We start from the raw sequence: 23927 nt of genomic DNA, 5'->3' as shown, positions 1-23927 counted from the left end.
AAGATCCATGAAGACTAAAATACCTCAAAAGAGCAATAAGCAGAGGAATATCAACAAAATCACACTCGTCAAATAATGCAATGTCGTTCCTAAAGTGACAAATATATTTTGTAGAGCAAGTACAAACACTCATCTCACATGAATACGACTGGAAATATGGAAGAAGTGCTATGTGGAAAACCCAAAAAGAAATTGGATTGGCGAACTTTCTCAGTAACAACAAGCTTGAAGCATTTTGCTAAAGGTGACGTAAGACATTTACTTATATTTTTGGGGGACAAAGTACAGTCTCATGACCACTAGATTCTGAATATTCATTAAACTTGAGACCATTTCTACAAAGAGATATAATTACAAGCACACAAAGCAAACAAAATGCAAAAAGCTGAACAACATAAATCTTATCAACCAGTGGCTGTGATTTCTCCTCTTGAATGTTATTCAGCCTTTTCTCACTTCGCTGATGCTATGTGATCGTGATGCAGACAAAAAATTTGGTTAGTATTTCTATTAGTTTTACATGAATATATGGTATTAGAATCTCTTATACACACACACTCAAATGCATTCATTCATCCCAAGACTATCCTCTTGCAGCCCTTGTATGGCAGAGGCTTCCTAGGTCCATTATAATTATTTCATTGATTATATCAAAGTCAATGTATGAATGTCAAACTAACATCATATATTTCTATTCATGAATTCCTATTTGCCTTAGAACAGCCTGTCACAGGTGATGCACACTATTCCATAACTTTACGGTTACCATTCCATTCTGGTTTATCAAATCTTTCATATCTCATTAATACATAAACTCTAACTAAGTGAAGATATTAGTGAGGTGACCAAGGTAAGGAAGATACATAGAAAAGGTGAAGGAAGGAAAGACACCAGGGAGTACCTAAGTACGAGCATCTATGACTAGATTTTGCCAAAGTGAGAAGGCTGATGCACAAAGAGAGGGGGTAAGGAAAATATTGGATAGAAGGTGGAAAGAGAAATAAGGGAAGGAGAGAAAATTGAAGTAACCATCCCATTTAGCCTTTCCGACAAGAAATAAGTCCACTCACTCAGCTCCCAGCATGCTTCCCTGACAAAATACCACTCAGTGGTCTGCACTCTTACTTCATTATACATGTAGGCCTTGGATATTTCCTCATGAGAAAGGCAAGGAATCACTACACTTCGGGCCATCTACTGTGATGTAATCCCTCCACACTTGTGCCTTGCAGTGATTTCATCATTCACTATTTCGCATGCTGTTCTACCATTGTTAAAGTTTTGTTACCATGGATCTGACTTAGTTGCATAATTCTCACACAAATAGTGAAAGATTCTAGAGATTTGCCCAAAAGACAACCTAACCTCACTGACACTTTTAAAGAAATTAAGAAGTTAAATTATAAAACTGTAATACCATATACAGCAAAGATGTCTCCTATCATGAGTCCAGGAACTGTTTAAAATCCATACTGTCAATTCACCAGAAATAAACATTCCTCTCACTCTCTTCAAGTCTAAAGCCTTATATATCAACAAGTTCCTCCATAGTTTCAATACTGGATTTACAGTCAGCTCTGACTCTCTCAACACTTACCAAATATTAATATTCAGACAATCTTAAAAGAATTTTAATGTAAAATCAAGAAAGTGACAAAGGCACCTCATCAACATTTACATAAAAAAAAAAAAATCTCTATATTATTATGATATCAAGATCTGACAAAAATTACTTGTTGAAGACAGTAAAATGAAGACTTATTAAACTTGAGGGTTCAGCAACTGCAGGATATATTGAAATATTTACAGCAAACTGTGTTAATAGTTTTGTCACTTAAAAGTTTTTTATATCAATAAAAATAATAATCACAATGCTTCATCTCTACTCCAATCCTTACAGCAGCATCTATCATATCCTAACCTTTTTAGCATTCTTGAATGGTGTGCCATGAGCACTGTCACTGACAGAAAGAGATGATCCAGCAATGTGAACCCCTGAGATAGATAGGATATTTTCAGCTTCAACAGAATCATGGAGAGATGCACTTGAGTCGGTATGAATTTGCCCCTTCCTCTGCAAAGAACACGATGATCCAACTGAAAAGAAAATGTACATGTAAAAAATACAGAGAAAAAAGGAAATCTTTTCATGTAACATATAGTTATCAGATAATGTCACAAAAACAGGGCAATCTATTTGTTTGTATATTTTTGATACCTAAATGTCTTTTCCACTCTTGCAAGGTAGCATCAGAAGCAAATAATGAAAAATGGTCTCATTTGCACAAATTCAGTCCCAAGTTGTCAAATATAATGTTGAAATAATCATTATAATCTGCCTGTGAGAATGAGACATAATCCACGTTTCTTTTCCCTTCTGTGACAAAATTCTGGGTAGCTGGACTACAGGGCTGAGGAAAGAACACTCATTACCAAAAAGTAATAGATATGCAAGATGACACTGTACAATTAAGTGATAAAAATCAGCAAGTTTGAACTATTCAAAGGGGTGGCCATGGCAATAGAGTCTCCATAGCCAGGGAATTCCAGTGCTGCTTCTTCCCATTTAGTACCTCACCCGCAACATGTCACTGGCAGAGGGCAAGTCAAACACAATCTTTGCACCGGCTCCTTCCCTGTAACTGCACAGGGTAGAGTAAAAACTAACAGGTGATCACACAAAGATGCAAGAGTACATGCAAAAATACACAACTGGAGACACACACATATGCACAAAGAGCCTTTGCAGCATAGTGGCTAGGTTAGTACCCCAATTCTTACAGTCGGATGTGTACATATTTTCTTATACAATCCCTCTAAAGCTCAGTCACTAGGCCTGAACACTAACTTGCTCACACAAAAAATAGTTAGCATGTATAAAAAAATCCAATAATAGTGATTATTGAATATTTTCCATTAAAGTGTCAAAATTCAGGTCATACTCTTAGCAAAAAATGAATATCTTTATTAGTTCAAGAGTTATATTCGTTTCAAGATTGCCATATTTCAAGAGATCATTATTTCAGAACTGCTAAATTCTAACCACTTTTTCTGGCATTTCTATCTTCACCCACATATCTAGTTCACACTGGGCATGCCTCGTAAGTCTTAACACCTATGCACAACATACACAAAACTCCAAGATTTCTTACTTCTTGTCTCCTCTGCTATCATAAAGATGCACAATTACTGGATCCATCCAGTTGCTTGGTATCGATCATTCATTTTAATCCCTCAAACATGCAGCATAAAATCTCCTGATACACTCTATGTGCCTTACTATACTGTACAATTTCATATCACTTTTAATACTACCTCACATTCAATTTGCTGTGAACACTCACCCCAAACCATTAATCAAATTCTTGTAACTTGCTGCTTTCCCTAATTCTCCACCATTCAGCTTTTTTTTATTTTTTTACAAACACAATCTGGTTCTGACAGCAATCTATCGCTCTTTATTTCCTTCTTCCTTGTTCTACATAGTCCAAATCATAAACAAGTTATGAATATATTGATGTGCTTACATTTCTCACCATCTTGAAATATTCTTCCATTTGGGATGACACCATTCCTCTTGGTGCTTCTTATACTGGATGCTCGGGATAGTGGGGATACTTTCTCATCTTCCAGACCTTCTGACAATAAAGACGCAAAGTCTACGCCACTGTTGACCAGCTGGTGGTAGCCCCCAATAGCTTCTGTGTGGCCCTGAAGGTAGACATCAGGTTTATCAAACTATGCTTAAAGCGCTGGACTTCAAAGAATTTAGAAAAGCAAGTTTTATACACATCAAATGCTATGCATTATATGAGGCACTTATATTTAGACAGACAAAATAAATTTAATCATAATACATACTCTTGAAACCCATCTACCAATCAAAACATTAGACTGATTCATCAAGTTCACAGCTTTGAAAGAAAATACACAATAGGCAAATGTAGTGCATTAGTTAACAAGAAAATATATTCTAATCTGAAGAGATCTTAATACAAACCTCTCTTAAGATTAGAATCTGTGATGCTGGCTTGAGATACTGTAGCTGATGTGTCACAAGAACTCGAACTTTATGTTTGAGGTGCTTCATGATGCAGTTGTCGAACAAATGTCGGCCAACATGAGCATCCACAGCACTGAGTGGGTCATCAAGCAGGTAAATGTCAGCATCATAGTAGACAGCCCTGTTGAGTAAAATGGAAGTACTGCATTCATTAATCTAACTAGATAAGTGACACTCCTGGATCCAAGTTCTTTTAAAATTACGTCTATCCAAGTGCCTATCTATTTCACAAAATTAGTTGAAGATTATCAGAATCTTGTAATTCTTCATTCAAAGATAAACAGTCTTATCACTGGTACTTCTAAATGATAAGGTACACCATGTTGAAAGTGGAATGATCTGCACTTTATCCTCAACTGATATTACTAATCTACTTACTACACAAATAGCTTTATGAGCTGTTCAAGTATTCTGACGTACTACAGCTTGAACTTAAAACAGTTCCTAATATACTAGTAAGTTCAATACAGTTCTCCAGTATTTACAGAAATCACGTAAGAATGAACATGAAGTACAAGCAGACAAGAAGGAAATGACAGAGCAACTCTTTCAAAGCAGATTTTTGTTTCACTTCTCATTTATCTGCTGTGATGGAAATTGTAAAAAGACACCAATGAAATGTAATATGTCAGAATACATTCTGAATCTGGGCTGACACTAAAAATTTGCTAACTAATTGCATGTTTATTGACTTGCTTTAGATGTATGCACTTGCATTTTTTCTTTTTCAGAGTACAGTAATTATTCACCTTTCCCTGTTTCAAAGAGGTAGTGTAAAAAAAAAAAAAGGGAAAGTCTTTCCTTGGCTCATCTATCTGTTCCTATTTTCACTTATTCCCTCCAGAGGAGTCCCTTTTATTGGACTCCTGCAGTGCCCAGGATGCTAGCCATACCCACCAGCCAGGACCACAGGTCTAGAACTGCAATGCTGTGCATCTTGGTCAGGTCATAATTGGTTGTCTTCCATCTCCCCTCTTCCCTTGGAAAGGTTACATAAATGTTATAATATCTAATCTTCCAAGGATAAAATTTCTACAAGCCGAAAAGTTCATTGATATGGGGTTGAAAAAAAGGTTCTCTTCATACCATGCAAAACACACGAGTCATCATTTGAGATGAAAACTAAATGTCCAAGTCTGGCGGAGATCTGCCAGTTTTTCAATAATGCTAATTCATTTGACCATAGCAGCATCATAACCTGCTTCTCTCTTTACTTGGTGGCATTATGGAGATTAATGTAAACTACATATTTTTCATTTAAAAAGTATAGCTAACACTAGCAAAACCATTTAAGCCAGTACCTTTCTTTTATACCTACCTGCTGCTCCTGATTTAGTAAAGAGCTTAAGATAAAAACTAGAAACATTCTTTCACGCTAGCTGAGACGGCTTGGGCAACTGAGGCCCTAATCAAGGCCATCCCATTAATGCTATATATATATACATCCTAGCCTTAGTCATTTCATCAACCAACCCCTAGGGGTGAATGAGTAGCTGGGTGGACTGTGGACCGACTGCTGCAACCAGGATTCAAACCTATGCCCTCGACCCTCGGCGGCTTGTGAATGCGTCATGGTTAGGAACACTAACTGCTACACCACGGGAGTCCATAAATTCTAAATGTGAATTTAAAATGCTTTAGCCCACTTGTAATATTTTTTTTATATCTGTTGTTGATGTGTCTCACATGAAACACTGCACACAAGATGTAGAAACCTGCAACCTAGCATAAGAATGGTGCACAATGGGTAACCTAAGCATTTTTAGATTTAAATATACAGCCAACTTATGGGGTCCTCTGTTTGTCTAAAAATTTCTTTGTTGACTAAATGTGCAATCTTACTAGATCATTCCACCAACATGTGCCCTAAAGCTGTTCTTCTGATAAACTGCAATCATTAGTACCCTACGAACCAGCAATCTTGAAATCAAGGAACTTTCTTGTAGTAATATGAGACTTTACCTAGCAAGATTGACCCTGGCTTTCTGACCACCACTGAGAGACACACCACGCTCGCCTACTGTAGTCATGTCCCTCTGAGGTAGTTGCTCCAAGTCCTGTTCCAATGCACACACTGTAAATAAGATATGACCAACTTACAAACTATTATCTACCAAGTTAAATCAAACCATTTATCTATAAAAAATACAATCTTTAAAATCAAAGGGAAAGTCTTTCTTTATCTTTCTTTTATACCTGTTCACTCTTTCAAATATTAGCAAGGTAATACCAGTCATGGTCAAAGAAAAAGGCCTCAATCACTTACCAGTCAGGCCCGACAGACCTTTCTGTTGTTTTACCCTGCTTCATATGCCCTAGTCCAGTCCAGTGACAATGCATTTAAATTCTATTTGCATATACAGTGATGGAATTATCAGCCAACCCCACAATTCATGGGTTATACAAATGTATATAATTACCTAATATAACAACAAAAAAAACTGCAATGATGATGCCTCATTCATCAAAATGAATTCTTTTTGAAATTAACTGGGTAATTTTCAGTCAATATTCTACCCTGAAATGTTAATGCCCACTGAACAGACTCACCTTTAATAACCTCGTTGTATCTCTTTTCATCATATGGTTGTCCAAAGAGAATATTTTGTCGCACAGTCCCAGAAAATACCCAAGGCTCTTGAGATGCATAAGCCAATTTTCCTCTCACAGATATGGATCCCCTTTTAGCTGGTAACTCTCCAAGAATTGCATTAAGAAGTGATCCCTGTGAAATAAGAGGACACCATTAATCGTCCGCAGTAATAAGACTGATTACAAAATCTAAAAGTGTATTCCCTTATGAATCATAATCTTTCTTTTTGTTTACATCATACAAAGGTAAAGGCAATAAAAATGATAACTTTTACATAGGAAAAATGGTTTTATACAGCTCATGTGGATCATACAAGAGAATTAAAAATGCCTTACTTTTCCTGATCCAACTGGTCCAATTACAGCTAGTAACTCTCCAGCTTTAACTGAGCAAGATATATCACTTAGAGTATCTTCTTCAGTTGCATCACTCCACTTTGCAGTCAAGCCTGCCACTACCAATCCACAATCCTGTCAACAGTTCAAAGATAACAAGGCACAAAATAACTCGTTTGTAAAGAATTACAATAGCAACAATATCTTCTAATTAAGCACAGCAACACTAATTTCTAATTAAGCACAATGTTTAATATCTCTCTTGGTAAATTTTACTAAAAATTCAGCATCTTATAAAACAATTTCCTGCCAGAGAACCTTCTTTAACATATTCTACATTTGTGAGGTTGCACCAGAGACAGCAGAAGAAATAGCCTCACTTGCTCACATCCACTCTCAAGCTTTCATGAATAATGCGCTAAAACCACAGCCCTGAGCTCCAAAGACCTTTCTGCAGCTTCCCTTGACCATTTCATATGCCCTATGCCTTGAATTAATCCATATTGTTCATATGGTTACCTATATCTCTCAACAAAATCTCTCTCATCTCTCTACATTGGCAGAGGAACTCCCAGTGATCTATAAATCCTAGACTCATTTTAGCTTATAAATGTTTGAAGAATGCATGAACAAATGCCTTTCCAGGCAAGTCAAATGTTTAAATCCAAGTGTCTTACAGACCTATAATGGTACTCTTGCTGCATGCTATTCCCATGACTAATTCTGTAGATCTGGCGGGGGACAGTACACAGAGAAAAACAGATGTGCTGCTCTATTGGATACATTGTCATAATTCTCTTGCACTGCGCCTCTGCATTTTAATAAAACTCCACAGTGTTGTCTGCATAAGCATCATGTACATTCACGAAATAACTCATTGTGCTACTGCAATACAAGATTGATGTAAGGGGCCATTAAAGGAACTAGTATAAGATACTGAATGAGTGCTGCTAGGTATTCTGTTCCCCTTGCTAGTTACATCATACGAATGCATACGAATCACTCTTCAAGTAACAACGTTAACTACTTCATTTGTCATATTATGGGTGCTACACAGAAATGTTATATATTAGGTCAATGATTCTAAACAAAGAATCTTTTGCAAAAGACCTGAATGTTATGAAAGCCATGGACTCAAACCCATAAGAGGAAGATATCAAACCCTGTCTCCACTTCACTTGAGTGACCTGTGCAAATATCTTTAACCAGCAGTCACAAAACATCATTAGCACTTTCAAACTCAACCCTTCCCTGTGTTACCCCTTACCGAAATCCCTTAGAAATATCCATTACAGCAGAATATCTACATCCCTAGGATACATTTCATGGAACTCATGCATCTTTGAGGCTGTGCTCAATGCAGAAATAAAATAAGGTGGACTCCATTGGGGTGGGAAGGTCCACAATGATGCTATGCTCTTTTCGTCTGCTGATGATGATACAGACTCCTCAACGGTGACTTTCTGCTTGCACTGTTACCACATGCAAACAGAGTCTGGGAACACTATATCAATATATCTATCTATAGCTCTGAAGCTTGTTCCCTCTGGGAACCCCCTCGAGGGGGTGGCCAAAGCATATGAGTCTCACATCCAAAAATATTTTAATGTTACCTTCTGTTTTGGCCTTAGATTACTTCTCTGCACACGATTTGTGTCTTCTCTTTCTTCCATTTCAAGGAATTCCTATTGGGAGAACAGAATCAGTTAGATTAAACCATACCATGGAAAAACAAAGAAGTCAAAGAAGTCTCTAAATTAACATTATAGCATGATTATTTCTGAAAATCATCTCTATAAATATGAGTGATAGCATGAACTACACTTTATTTCACAAAGAACTTTACAGCAAATCAATAACCTAAATATCAAAAGTGACTACACAAGAAGAGGATAGTCACATATATCAAGTCTGCCATTAAATTCATGAGGTCAAACAACCAAAGCTGTGTTGTTCCTTCAATAATCTAAGCTATATCTCTTCTGCAATTTATGAAATCTTTATCCCAGGTCTACAAAAGTCTACAAACAGTAAAAAATGTCAACATCTCACCTGTAGTCTCTTGCAAGATATTAAAGTTTCTGAACCCATGGCAATTCCAAATGGAAAGAAAAGAGTCATCACAAGTCGAACATTGTTGATGAGAGAGCTTGTAACAAACACCTAGAGTAACAAAATGAAACATTAATGTACAGATGCTATGTTTTACTAATTTCAATGCATCATATTGTACTTCAGCCTGTAGTACAGATCTCATTCCTACACTGGCTGATGCTATAAGCATCTCTGGGAAGTTTTAGCATTTCTTGGTAAAAGTATGGCAGCATGAAACCCACTTTACGAGAGGATTTGTGCCACAAAGATCATCAAGCCTGCCAGTTTTGCAAGGCATCTCCCTGCCTGCCTAAGCTGAGCAGGGGTGTCTCTTAAACATGTACTGAACCATATCACTCTCTTCTGACCCCCCCTCTCAATTCCTTGTTTCAGGTTTCTATCTGGTGACTCACTCATTTTAAATTTCATGTATCTTGATGTAATCATGTCCTACAGAATTTATTCAACAATAAGTAATTAACACCTCTTGGGTTGCTTTCCTTTCTCCAATCTTATTTTACATGTACATACTTAAATTTGAATGCTACATGATCACTTTTTCATGCTTATATTCTTAAAATAACATTAGCTAACTCAAATTACAACATTCATGAGACAGTGAATCGGCTATTTCATGCAAGTGGCGCGGAACACCTAAGACATCTACTTAACTAGCATTATCTGGGTTTAAGGTGAACATTCTTTGGCTGAGCCAACAAAGAAATTCAATTACCAAAACAAATCAACATTTAGGATTTCAAATTTACTTATCATTCCCTACTCAAGTTCCACACCAAAGGTGATATTCATAAGAGTAACACCAAAATAGAAAACAATTGAAGGTGATGTTGGGTTCGCAAAGACAGGTAGCCACTCCCATCCAGCTTCACCGAGTATTTTCTATGTGACTTCACCTCCACGATCCAGGGTATCAACCAAATGCACAACACTTACACTTGATAATAAGCATGCTACAGCGATGAACAGCATCCTGCAGTCACTGGTCCATAGACAAAAAGCTAAAGGTTGGCCCAAGGTGAAATAAAAACAGGCTTTTATCAATATTCGCATGCATCAGCCACTTAGATTAACTGGATGTAGGAATCTTGCCACATAATTCAGAACAATTATATCAAGTCCTCTGCATGTACAAGTTCCTATAATATTGGAGTTCCACTTCATACTGCAATTCCTCCCGTTTGGCATAAAAGTTTACCAATTTCAAATGATTAGCACTCTTAAATGTTAAAGAATGACTAGTACATATGTCAACTACGGTGCAGTAAACATGTGATGCCAGCTGGAGGTGGCTGAGGTAACAGCTAAAACGTTACCACTTTAAGCTGGTTCTAGCTGTTTTGAAGATGATCACTACAGCATAAGTCTTAGGTTCCGATCTAATTTTCCATAAATATATGTAATTACTTACTTGTACCATATGGGGAGGGAGCCTTAGACCAATGGGGCCCTACTGTGCACACTTAAATGTCAAACTAAATCAAACGCTCTAAATATAGCTTCATTGATTCTAGGGTGAAGACCAAAATTCCTTATACTGCTACTTTTATTCTAATACCAAAAGTCTTCATGAATCAAATAACAAATTCAGAGCTGACCACATCTCACCACCCAGCACTGCTAGTGGGGCATTCTGGTAATTGCAAATAGCCCTGGCTTTCATGTGGCTAAAGGTATCCCCAGCTAAGCAGGGAAATGCTCATGGCCCAAATACAGCCACATAGTAACTTATAAAACCATCTCACATATATCAGACCTCCTTACAAAAATTCTAGATCAATACAGGTAAGAAGCAAAAGTTATAAGGAAAGCACATGTAAAGAGCTACTCGCAACTATACACCTTGATCATGGCAGTGCTTGCTGGGGAAACATACATCTGCTTTACTACCTAACTTAAGTCATCATTATACAAACTTCAAGACAACATTTGAAAACTGTTTTCAGCTTACCTTCTCTGCTGTAAGAACATTGCCAGTCAAAATATAGGTTAGGAGAGCTAGGAAGACGATCACTTTTGATGATGTAAAGAAAAGAGACATGTTCACAGCACGATAATAGTTGGTCCTCATTATCACATCAATTTCATGCCTGCCAGAGACACCATTCGTATTAGATAAAGAAATAAGAAACAATTTGAATAACTATGTCAAATAATGCATCTCCCACATGAAAAAAAAAAAGAATAATCCTTTAAAAAGGATGGCCTTCACACAACAATCTTCAAACAATAATGCCACAACACATTAGGAAGCCTTAAAACTCATTTCATTAAATATTGTTAACTATTGGAGTTATACACATAAGTGCATTTATAACTACATATATACAATCTTATATCGGTGTAAAACCTGAGCACTGACTAGGTACCTTCATCTGACCTGGTCATTCTAAACACGCAGTTACCTTAAAGAGCATAACACAGAGTTACACTCTGATACTGCCCTCAGTGTGAATGGTTTGCAATCACTTTATCAAAATCTATAATGAAACATTGCAGTTTCAGTACCTGGGGTAAAAATCATGAATCTGATACGGGCAGGATCAAATTTTAGACCTCAGTCTGCAAGACATGATGGGTACATTTCATCCAAGTTTATTGGTAATTCATAAGAAGTGAAGGGGTAAGTGGGCAGCAAATTCTGAGGAAAAGTTTCTGTGATGTGTTGTGTCAACTACTAGCTGTTAATGGGAGCTCCTAAAATGATCTATAACAACAATGTTATACTGTGCAATGTTAGCATGTGTATGTATCAATCACATAGGGTATGTTTATATGTACAGTATGCATACATGCAAGTGAATATAAACATAAATCATGTGTGCTGATATGCTGAAACTGTGCATCAACAAAGAAGAGACTCATTCTGGTACATATCAGTACTGTAAACATGTATCCTTACAAGCATTTACTGTACCTACATAAATCAATGATAGAGATAATAAATACACTATGCAAGCACAAATGTAATAAAAGTCACCTCATATAAGATGAAACTTCACTATTTTGAACATCCATTCAAATTCTGATAGTTAAAACAAATCTATGAAGATAAATATCTTTGTTGATCTCATAAAATGACCTTATCTCTAATCAAATGAAGCCAAACAGCCCAAATTGCATATTGTAAGCATAGCATCCTCCGACACCTAAAGCCTGCTTTAAGAGTGCCAACATCTAAACAACAAAGACATACTTATTATACTTTTTATTTTTACTGGAAATGAATTCAACAAAGAACACAAATGCTATAGGGGAGGAGGATACAATCAGCAATAACATCTGCAAACATTAAGCACCTGTACTTGTAAATAAAGCAGCATACTGTATCAGAAAACAGCTAAGAATGGCCATGAGTGATTTTTAACACCTTTAATTAAAATCCAGTTCAAAACAGATATTTGTATGATGTTCAAAACATATGGTATGAATTCACTGATGCATCCTTCCTACAACGTAGTTCAAAACAGTGAGATTTTAGCATACTGTTTAATAAACATGGTTTACATCTACTGTCTAAACACAAGTGTTATTTGGACAGTTTGACATCCATACACACCAAGAACCTCTGGAACAAATTATCTTGGATAAACAAGACCAAAATGTGTTTAGAATAATGATATCTCTGCTTGTACATTAAAATGGACAAGTTAGATGAGTATGGAGCCTCTAAACAGTTAGAATGCAAAAAAAATGCAGGAAGGAAAGAAAATAAGATTAATGAACCTAGTAAAAAAAAAAAGGAGGAAACATCAATGATCATGAACTCTTGAACATCAATAAAGCAGGAAAAAACACAAAGTAAACCATGACTGCAGGGTGCACAACATCACCATCTTCATTCTCAACAATTAATAGATTTTTATATTTTTTTATCACATCCTGTTTCATATTTGTTTGGGAGCTTTTGTTGTGTCTAAATAGCTAACCTGGTGCAGTATTAGATTCATGTTATACCACAGCTTATGCAATCTTATTTCAAAAACCTTAACTGAAATCCTAGAATTGGAAGACCATAAAATATTAAAGGCAGTGGAACAATATCCAACTGACCTACTCCCTATCAATTCAACAAAGTAAAGATGCTTACTTCCTTGCTTCCTCAATGAGTGCTGTAAAAGGTTTCTCCCAGGTATACATTTTGATGACTCGCATGGCATTGATGATCTCGTTCATTATACGCACGCGTTCATCTGTGCGGTGCGCTGTAGCTAATCGGAGCCTTGAGAATACTTTGCCCATCCAACCTTAAATAAAAGATATGTTCTTGCCTTAGAAACCATAATGATATACAATGAAAACTGAAAAATAGTCCTACAGATTCAGACTGAACCTTGATAAGCTAACTTACTTATCCTCAGGGACAGAACCTTAGCACTTAGCATAAAATCCATAACAAGGTTGCTACAGGAACCATCAGAAAAACCTTACAATCATAAAAAGCATTTAAAAAGAGTGTATCTATCTCAACTTCCATAAACTAGAAAATGAAAAGTTACTTAGACTACTGAAGAGGATCAAGAATTTTCTTACTGTTAGTTTTCCTCACCTGATTATGTATCTCCTGTCTGTCATTCCATTATCTTCTACTTCCTCGAGTTTTGCTTCTATTAACTAACTTTCCACTTTTCTTCCATTCATACTCTGTTAGATAAGATTTTTTTCATACTAGCTGATTTTCCACTTTAGTGAGGTAGTGCAGGAACAGATGAGAAAAGGCCTCATTTGCTCACATCCATTCTCTAGCTGTCATGTGTTAATACACCAAAACCATAACGCCAAGCCACAATCGTACCCCTGTGATTTCCCCCAGCTGCTTCATATGCCTAGGTTCAGTCCATGAGAGAAGATAATGCATATATAAGCTTCCTCTCATTGGGCCTAGCATCTCTAAAGGTGTGTGCATGATCATATTCTTACTCACCATAAATTTCATCAGAGTTCCAACAACATGTCCTTCGCCACTGATAATTCACACCACTTCTCCATCTTTACAAACCATGTCCTTCAGAATTTTCAGAATTGTCGCAGGAGACAGCGACAAAGTAAAATAAAAAAAAATATATATGTATACTCTCAAGATATTTACTTCTTCACACTACTTTAGGTATAAGTTTTGCTGCCAAAAACATTATGAAAGAACTTACTTTGAAGAGGTACAAAAAGAATAAGGAGCATAATTCCGGCCAAGCAAGATGGTCCGAGTTCAGTCCAAAGGATGCCCAACACAATCATTGTCTGGAATAAGACAAAACATGTCACTCTTCTTGTGTACAGTAAGAAAGCTTACATGTAAATATTCCTAAGCCAATTTCCACCCAAAAATATATAAAACCTTACCTGAAGGGGACCAATCCATAGGTAGTGAAGGAAGATGATACTAGTATCAAATCTGTTCACATCGTTTGACAACAAGTTGACCATCTGACCAACTGTTGTCTTTCCCATGGCCACTTTGCTCAAACGTAAAGCCTGACATGAAAAAGAATCATCAGTGAAAATACAAGTAACCAAGGACAGTATTGAAAAAAATCTCATCACAAACAACAAAAACAACCATGAAAAGCAGCATAATCTATGTCAGTAACAATAAGAGCTACTTAAGAAGCAATAATGAGAAAAACAATTAGCTTTCAGGAAAACAGCAACAAGTATTTATGATTTTCCTTATAACCATAATGATAAACCATGCTTTGTATCAAGATGCTATTGAAAATATCATGGTCCTTATCAAATATATGCAGAGTAAAGTCCAAAATCATGCGACTCTAAAGCTCACACCAAATGTAAAGAAATCCTTTTCAAAGTAAACACAAGCAGCAAGCAATGCATGTTTTTCGGTAATGTGAATATCAAACATTTGTGGCAGGCTAAAGCAATACAGTTTGTGGGCAGCCAAGGGCATACTTTCAAGGAGAAGCTTATACAAGATGCAAGACAAAAGCATTGAAAGTGACTAAAACTACAAAGGGGAAAAGAGTATTCTAAGTTCTTGAACAAATAAGAGTAAAATCATTCATTATGAGGAGAAAAAAGATTACATATATATATCATCATCATACAACCCTAGGACCATTTCTTAAGGGGCTTCTGCACCCTCAAGTACGCACTCTATGCAAGGGCAGGGAAATGATGGACTACTTTGGAATGGAAGTTCCTCAAAAAGACTGTACTCCTTTTCATCTCCTAATGATGATACAACAAGAAAGCGACATCTTGCTAGAGGTAACACCTGTATATGTAAAAGCATAAGTGGAGAAGCATGAATTTAGAGCAGACGCTTTTTTCTAGATGGTACCTATGCCAGTTTCCCCTTCTACAAGGCTTCAACTGTTCTCAAGAAACTAGCCACCTCCACCAGGCGGGACCAGAGGTCATGAAGTGTGATGATGCTAAGTGTATGCTAGTGTCAGGCAAGCACAGTATAATGAGGGGCAAGTGATCTGCTCCTTCCAAGTGGAAGTTGCATCTTGGGTATAAAGGGTCTTGGGACATTGAGGCAGCAGGAACATTAGGCAGGAGCATTAGGTAGTAGTAGTCAGTTGGAACATTGCGTAGGAGCCTCTGCAAACAGTGTGCTAGAGTTGCCGTCTGCCAGTAGCCTGTTAATGGTAAGGCACTAAAGGCTAAAAAGTGGCACTGGAGTTCACTAATTACGGAGACTCTATTGCCGAGGCCAACTCCTTGAGGGAGTATATGAGGATGTATATGTGCTTTTTCAACATTTCATTTGTTAAGGATGGGAAAACTAAAAGCATAGGCTGCTGAACAGTGAAGCAAGTAAGTCTTTTATCTCTACTTTTGAAATGTTTGAATATGGAATAAGGAATGATTTGGGTGGTATGGGTCTAGTGCTGCAGCAAAGAAGTGAGAGACAAACATAATGAAGCAAGTAAAAAGTAGCAACAAAAAAAATGAAAGCAAGAGCCAAGAATTTACTCTTCTCAATCTTGATGTCTTCCTTTAAGTTTCCATATCTATCTTTTATCCATCCATCTTAAAGTGAGATTGTACTACAAGTATCTTTGTTTCACAGAGCGGGTGTAAGATAGCTGTTCTTGTTTGGCAGCTGGTGATCATTCCAAGTGCCCTGTTTTGCCTGGTATGCAGCTTCATTGTATTTGTTTCTGACCGTGGATGACCAGGCATGCATGGCATAACTTAAGGTTGGGTAGACGAAACATGTGCTGTGATACTAATGAGGCAGTTATATTGTCTTTTCCTGGCACTACCTTACTAAAATAAAACCTTAAGGTTGGGTAGATGAATCATGTGCTGTGGTACTAATGAGGCAGTTTTATTGTCTTTTCCTGGCACTACCTTACTAAAATAAAACCTAACATTCATTTTCTTGTCTGAAACTGGTGCTGTTAAGTATTCTCAGGGCATTTAACTTGTTTATGTCCTATGTTGATGTTTGTGGTGTGGAGAAGAAATGTCATGTACATGTTGTATGTGATACCCAGTATGCCTGAAATCTTCCTGATGGGTAGTGACTGACTATTTAGGGTTACAGTAGGGCGCAGGTTGGATTAACATCAGTCTGGGGTTAAGAAGGTAATGGTTGATCTCTGTGGGAATACAAACATTCTGCTTTGTGAGAACCAGTGTTGTAGATACATGATGATGAGTTGCATGTCTCTTGTTGCTTAAACAACGTTCTGTTGCCGTGATGTGATGAGGTTATCCACATACAAGAGGACTTTCACAATGTGGTGTGCAAATGATAGGGGGTCATGTAATAAGAGAATGGAGAGGATTGGAGAAAGAAGTGCCTATTGGAGACATCAAACATAAATAGGTGTAACAGGACTCCACTTGCAAATGGTTACACTATTAGTAAGAAGTCACCTTCAACAAGTCTTATCTAAATCAAATGATTAGAAAGAGTACATTCCAAACGAGTCCATAAATACCCTGCTCCACCATGAGGTGTGTCCCTGAAGACGCAATGGTCCATAAAAGAGGTTCTGAAGTTATGTAATAATATCATAAAAAAATACATATCTGAAAACCTGTTGTTTACCTGTTTTACTAATATATTGGAACAAAATCCTCATTATATGTATCATGCAGTACCAACACCAATACCTTTCTATAGATCATGGCACAACTTCCTATACGTATTTGCATGCCAATATGCTGTGTGCCCCAGAAGAAAGGATGGTGTGAGAATATATAAAGCAATGACCCCATCACCAGTCCAGTAGAGTAAAGCCAACCATCCATATTCGTGTACCCTTCTTCCCCACTGAAATAGCGTATCAGGTTGCCCAGACAGAGTGGCTGACCAATCCTGTAAAGCAAGCAAAACATACTTGGTTTTTAAGGCATAATTTTGGTGTGTGTGAGTAGGAAGGGAGAAAAGTAAGTGGTTCCAGGCAAAAGTGGGTCCCCATCAAGGACATGCGATGTCATCATGGTTATAATCTGTTCCCAGATGGGATGGTGATGGACATAACAGTGATTCTTAAGAGTAAGGGGTCAGTCAATGGTATGCTGGTGGGGAAGGGGAAGGTGAGTCAGTTGCTGCTTGCATATGACAAAAGCAGTGGTGGCAGACTCCTGAGAGAAACTCCAGCAGCTACAGTCAAAATGTGCAAGTGTTTTCCGCATTAGTGAAGTAGCACTAGGAACAGATAAAGATAGGCAGCATTTGCTCTCTCTCTCTCTCTCTCACACACACACACACACAAACACACACACACACACATATATATATGTTCTTAAGAGTCCAAGGGAAAAATGAAACACAATAAGTTCCCAAGTGCACTCGTGTAATAATCACATCACTAGGGGAGACACAAGAGAGAAATCGCATGTTTACCAAATGGCATCCTAGCTATGTCTCTTTGTTGTATATTAACTGACTGTTATATTTCTCTCATGTGTCTCCCCTGATGATGTGATTATTATATGAAAGTGCACTTGAGAACTTATCGTGTTTCATTTCCCCGTGGACTCATAGGAATATCTTGATCACGGCAAAATTGTGATCCTTTCCAATATATATATATATATATATATATATATATACATATATGTCCCATGACATCCCCTCCCCTAAGCCCAGCATGCCACAGACCTACCCCTCCCTCTAAAACCCCTGCATTCATCTCCTTCACTACCTGATCCAAGGAGAGTTTGAATAACCATGATCTCTTCATACATTCTTGACAGAGACCTACTTTGCTAAGCCACTCATACTTTTTTTTCCATTTCAAAATTATATTTGGAGGGTTATAATCAGTAGTGGGATAAACAGTCTTTGGGGTTAAGGCAATTTTCAAAGTTATAATCAGTTGCTTGTTAAGTTACAAGCTGATGCTTGCAAAGTCATAATCAGTCATTTGCAAAGATAAATTACATTGTCTGTGGGTAATAATTTCGTTTTTTTGTGAAAGGTGTTAGGAAAATATGTAAATCATTAGGGAATTATATTCTTGTGAAAGGCGTTATAAATATATTTCATTAGGGAATTATATACTTGAAAGAACAATCATGTGTGCATACTACATGGTTGCAAATTTCTATACATATGATTTAAAAAAGCATTAATTCTCATAGAAAAATCAGTCACTGTGATAAAACAAACTGTTATTCATGCCCTCTTCAAAATTCATCACTAAAGTTCTGTGCTCAAAGTTGACAGCATGTCTCAAAGGTAATTCACTACCTATGCAACTGTCATTCAGTTAAGAGATATAAACACAATTTCATTATGATGAAAAGCAGAATGGAACACCACAACAATGTAGTTGTTCCTTTCACAGTCAACTGTTTAAAAAAAATTACGATCATAATACCATAATGTATCAATGCTTAATTAGCTGTACCACTAATACTAAGACAATCAAGAAAATCAGTGTCCTATAAACATAGTTTTGTCAAGTATATCTAGTTTTGATATCTATAAAATCAACAATAATAACAGCATGAACTTACAAAAAAACAACAATGTCATGTCAAGTATCCAGTATCGTACTGAGTTTCACACTGTACTTACTCATATCAACTGAAAAATGCTTTGTATATTTCTGCAATATTCTCTCTATTGTATAGAAAAAAATATCATTAAGCTATGCTAAGTATGGTAACAAACTAAGAGTAATTTGTTATCTAAATTTCTACACTAGTTGAGTGTTTTTGAGTATATGACAAATAGAGACTGAGTGTGAACGAATGTTGGTTTTTTGTCCGTTTTTCTGGTGCTATCTCACTGATGCAGGGGGTGGCGATGCTGTTTCCTGAGGGGCAGGGTGGCGCCAAGAATGGATAAAGGCAAGCAAGTATGAATATGTACAAGTGTATAAATGTATATGTCCGTGTATGAGTATTATTAGTATGTATATGTACGTGTATGTATATGAGTTGATGGGTCTTTCTTCATCTGCTTCCTGTTGCTACCTCACTGATGTGGGAAACAACGATCAAATAATATGGAAAAAAAATAAAATATATTAATCTTTTATTTATTCATCTTATTATACTTAATCACAGTCTCCCATGTCAGCGAGGTATAATCACATAAGTTTACCCACAAAATGTCTGTCTTTGGAATATCAGTGTCTGAAATGCCTACATCTCAAAGGCATACATACTGAATGTCTGTCATTGGAAAGTTCGCAAAGTTTGCTTATAAGCTGAGAATTCTCAGGAGAAAAGTTGAGGAATTCGGATCTTTTCACTTCCTAAATGGAAACATGGTCTGTCAAAGTTAACTGTATAATATTCTAAGCCTAACAGGTACACACCATACACTAAAACAAGAGAAAATATTGCAGAAATAATGTGTAATCATACCGTAGTCCATCAATCACATGTTTTTCCTTACATTTCATTTAATTGTAAAATGTACCCACAAAGAAAATTTGAATATCTTTTTACAATAGTAACTGAATTTGGTAAAGTTTTCTTTAGGGATATGGCATTTGGAACTTATGAATATAAAAAAAAAAAAAAGAAAATCACCTCAACCCAGCTCTTACTTTAACAAGAACACTATCAAATGTGCTACAGAAAATTTACCAAAAATAGGGAGGAGAAAGGTAGGGATGACTATAGATAAAAGAAAAACAAATAAAATGAACAGAACATGCAGGTGCACAACCTAATTTTCCATAGGGGGCCAAGAATTACCTTACTTTTCAATGCCATGAAAGAAATACACCGATGATATTGTTATCTGCATCCTATTTATTGTCAAAAATGTCAACGAGGAGCCTTCTCATCTGAAAGCTCATGAAACAATCCTTTAACTTTATTCTTTCAAAGCCTCCCTTGGAATTAACAGAGAACAAATATAAAATGGTGAGCAATCAAAATAGTCTTCCCTGGAATATATATTTCAATGTACAAAGTCACAGCAAGGAATATATATTTCAATGTACAAAGTCGCAGCAAGTGAAAGAAAGTAGACTACCACAATGACCGAATTTTGAAACAACACAGAAAGAAAAACTAACATTAGCTCTTAGGGGAAGCCTGTAAAGGTTTTCAAAAAGTTCTACTGATCATTTTATACATCTATTCCTTGTTTTTCTGTTGAAACTCACATTTTTCTTGATTTTCAGTGCCCTTAATGCTTTCACAGAATTACATGGTTAAATGTGTACTCTACTTGTTTTAAAGTCAACTCAGCAAGTACGATGGTGTTCTAATCACTCAAAAAAAAACAACCTACTGATGATTTTTCCATCCATAATTGTACTGGTAAGTTTAAACTGCCATATCCATAAAGTTAACCCTTACCATGAATTTTAACCAGATGCTATTTTTCAATTGGATAAGCACAGAAAAAATCTTAAGCATATACTAACAAGCATGCATGCACAGGAAACCCACCTTTACTAAATCATGAAGAAAAACCTTCTTACCTGAGCAGATAACCGTGCATCAAGCATCTACTTTGTTCTGCTAAAAAGCAACACCGTAAGGATCTAAACTAATTCGAAGTGACGGAATAAACAAAAATAATGGTGTGTTTTAAACTGAATGTAGTTTGAGTTTTTTTGTCACCTAAATAGCAAAAGCTTAACTTTACACGAAAATGTTCCATTACTTGATCTTTTTATGTTTAATGTTAAAAAATAATTGACCATTCTATGTTCATCAGCAGTTGATCTTTTTATGCTTCATGTTAGACAATAGTTCGTCTTATTATGTTTCACTTTAGACAAGCCCCTTACACGGAAACCTACCTTTCTGAAGATCAGTGAACAAGATGCCGTCTTCGCATGCAGGCTGATACGGCGGCATTTGAAGTTGAATGGGTGGTAGACAAATATGTGTACTACAGCAATAACAACAATGCCTGCAGCACACACCACCCCAGAGGTGAGACTCATGACAGAGCGGTTGTCAAAATAGCGGATCAAACCGCCAAGCAAGAGGGGCTGGGCTACCCTGGAATAGGGCTACTCTTACATAAGGACAGGGACATGACATAAAGAAAGAAGGAATAATGGAATGGAGAGAGTAAAGAAGACTGGGAATGAAAGTGTTTATAGACAGTATTAGCTAATGGGAGATTTAAAAAAAAAGAGAGAGAGAGAGAGAGAAGGGTTGGGAAGCTATGCTGACTCACAATAATTATGACATCTTCAGTCTGAAGAGCAATTTTAATATCACTATGAAAACAAGATACACAGAGCATACTGCATTACGCATACTTACATGAAGAAGGAGATTTCAAACCACCTAACGACAGTAATAATTGATTCTCTTATCAAAGTGAAGATAAATATCATGCTTATTCATGAATACAGATGTAGTATGTATGAATTTTGGAATCAAAATTCAGGGAATTCAAAATTTTTGTGATACTCTATCAGTATCTAACAGGGTTAGTGCAACGTATATGCATGCTTTGAACACGTGAACAGGACTTACAATTTTTTTTTTTTTTTTTTTTTTATACTTTGTCGCTGTCTCCCGCGTTTGCGAGGTAGCGCAAGGAAACAGACGAAAGAAATGGCCCAACCCCCATACACACGTACATACACACGTCCACACACGCAAATATACATACCTACACAGCTTTCCATGGTTTACCCCAGACGCTTCACATGCCTTGATTCAATCCACTGACAGCACGTCAACCCCTGTATACCACATCGCTCCAATTCACTCTATTCCTTGCCCTCCTTTCACCCTCCTGCATGTTCAGGCCCCGATCACACAAAATCTTTTTCACTCCATCTTTCCACCTCCAATTTGGTCTCCCTCTTCTCCTCGTTCCCTCCACCTCCGACACATATATCCTCTTGGTCAATCTTTCCTCACTCATTCTCTCCATGTGCCCAAACCATTTCAAAACACCCTCTTCTGCTCTCTCAACCACGCTCTTTTTATTTCCACACATCTCTCTTACCCTTACGTTACTTACTCGATCAAACCACCTCACACCACACATTGTCCTCAAACATCTCATTTCCAGCACATCCATCCTCCTGCGCACAACTCTATCCATAGCCCACGCCTCGCAACCATACAACATTGTTGGAACCACTATTCCTTCAAACATACCCATTTTTGCTTTCCGAGATAATGTTCTCGACTTCCACACATTTTTCAAGGCTCCCAAAATTTTCGCCCCCTCCCCCACCCTATGATCCACTTCCGCTTCCATGGTTCCATCCGCTGACAGATCCACTCCCAGATATCTAAAACACTTCACTTCCTCCAGTTTTTCTCCATTCAAACTCACCTCCCAATTGACTTGACCCTCAACCCTACTGTACCTAATAACCTTGCTCTTATTCACATTTACTCTTAACTTTCTTCTTCCACACACTTTACCAAACTCAGTCACCAGCTTCTGCAGTTTCTCACATGAATCAGCCACCAGCGCTGTATCATCAGCGAACAACAACTGACTCACTTCCCAAGCTCTCTCATCCCCAACAGACTTCATACTTGCCCCTCTTTCCAGGACTCTTGCATTTACCTCCCTAACAATTACTCATAAAAAAATTTCGATAAGGTTATCATAGGTTCCTGTACACCAAGATGAAGATGAGTTTCTTTAATTGCTACTTGGTCCAGCTAACGTTTTATCTTAAAAATATCTGGCATAAGAGGTACAGAAAGAACAAGTGTGGTATACTTAGAATTGTAGGAAGAAAACTATATAGATCATGTTTCATTAACTGTTGTACAATGGGTATTATAAAACACACATGTGGTATATCTGACTGAAAAAAGTCCAGTACACAATGGAGAGTAACAGCAAGGAACATGTGTAGCATAATGGGTAAAGCATGAAAGATGTGTGTGCTATTCAGTAAAGCAACAGATTCAGTATACAAGTACAGCAGCAAACATTAACTATGTATCTGTTACAGTTTCGAAGAACTAATTAACTAACTGCAAATATCAATATTCCAAAAACATCAGCAAGGCAGCATTAATTGGAAAATATTCAGTATTTGCATTAAAAATCATTCATCATCATGATATAACTAATAATTGCATTCAAAATGCATACAAGGTGTGGCTACATAATGGGAAGATCTCTAGACATATCAACTTGTGTGGTTGGCAACAGGAAGACAGAGGAAAGTACTGTTACTTCTGAAATGACTTTCCACATCTTTGAGGAAGTTTTTATCTTGTCCTATGCACAGATACACCAAGAGTGCTTTATATTTTAGTGATTCTTATGACTACAATATGCAACAGACAAGGAGACACCACCAGCTCCTATGTACAGGGGCAAGTGGTCGTGTGGATGGCACTAGGTCTCTAGGTACTGGAGCAAATGATCATATGGATGGAACAGAATCCTTAGACCTCTGCAAACAGAGATGGACTCTCATATTCC

The 23927-nt window shown here is 37.0% G+C and overlaps 1 protein-coding gene across 7 annotated transcripts in view; it reads right to left on the bottom strand.

Annotated features, from left to right (window-relative positions):
* Positions 1 to 23927, bottom strand: part of LOC139767458 (ATP-binding cassette sub-family C member 4-like) — a 140042-nt gene that overhangs the window by 40500 nt on the left and 75615 nt on the right. For 4 of the 7 annotated variants that reach the window (XM_071696862.1, XM_071696860.1, XM_071696859.1 and 1 more), the window contains exons 4-17: positions 17195 to 17399; positions 14444 to 14575; positions 14251 to 14341; positions 13194 to 13350; positions 11055 to 11193; positions 9044 to 9154; positions 8605 to 8676; positions 6992 to 7126; positions 6614 to 6788; positions 6026 to 6137; positions 4001 to 4184; positions 3528 to 3711; positions 1922 to 2097; positions 410 to 466 (exon numbers count right to left, since the gene is read on the bottom strand). In XM_071696862.1, the coding sequence (XP_071552963.1) occupies positions 410 to 466; positions 1922 to 2097; positions 3528 to 3711; positions 4001 to 4184; positions 6026 to 6137; positions 6614 to 6788; positions 6992 to 7126; positions 8605 to 8676; positions 9044 to 9154; positions 11055 to 11193; positions 13194 to 13350; positions 14251 to 14341; positions 14444 to 14575; positions 17195 to 17399 (1930 nt within the window). Of the gene's footprint in view, positions 1 to 409; positions 467 to 1921; positions 2098 to 3527; positions 3712 to 4000; positions 4185 to 6025; positions 6138 to 6613; positions 6789 to 6991; positions 7127 to 8604; positions 8677 to 9043; positions 9155 to 11054; positions 11194 to 13193; positions 13351 to 14250; positions 14342 to 14443; positions 14576 to 17194; positions 17400 to 21303; positions 21509 to 23927 lie in introns of all 7 variants that reach the window. The other 3 variants (XM_071696861.1, XM_071696863.1, XM_071696866.1) reach the window with 3 other exon arrangements.

This window comes from Panulirus ornatus, chromosome 61 (assembly GCF_036320965.1).
Source record: "Panulirus ornatus isolate Po-2019 chromosome 61, ASM3632096v1, whole genome shotgun sequence".
Lineage (NCBI taxonomy): Eukaryota > Metazoa > Arthropoda > Malacostraca > Decapoda > Palinuridae > Panulirus > Panulirus ornatus.
Note: the sequence above shows the minus strand (reverse complement) of the source record. Positions and strands in the feature narration are given on the sequence as shown.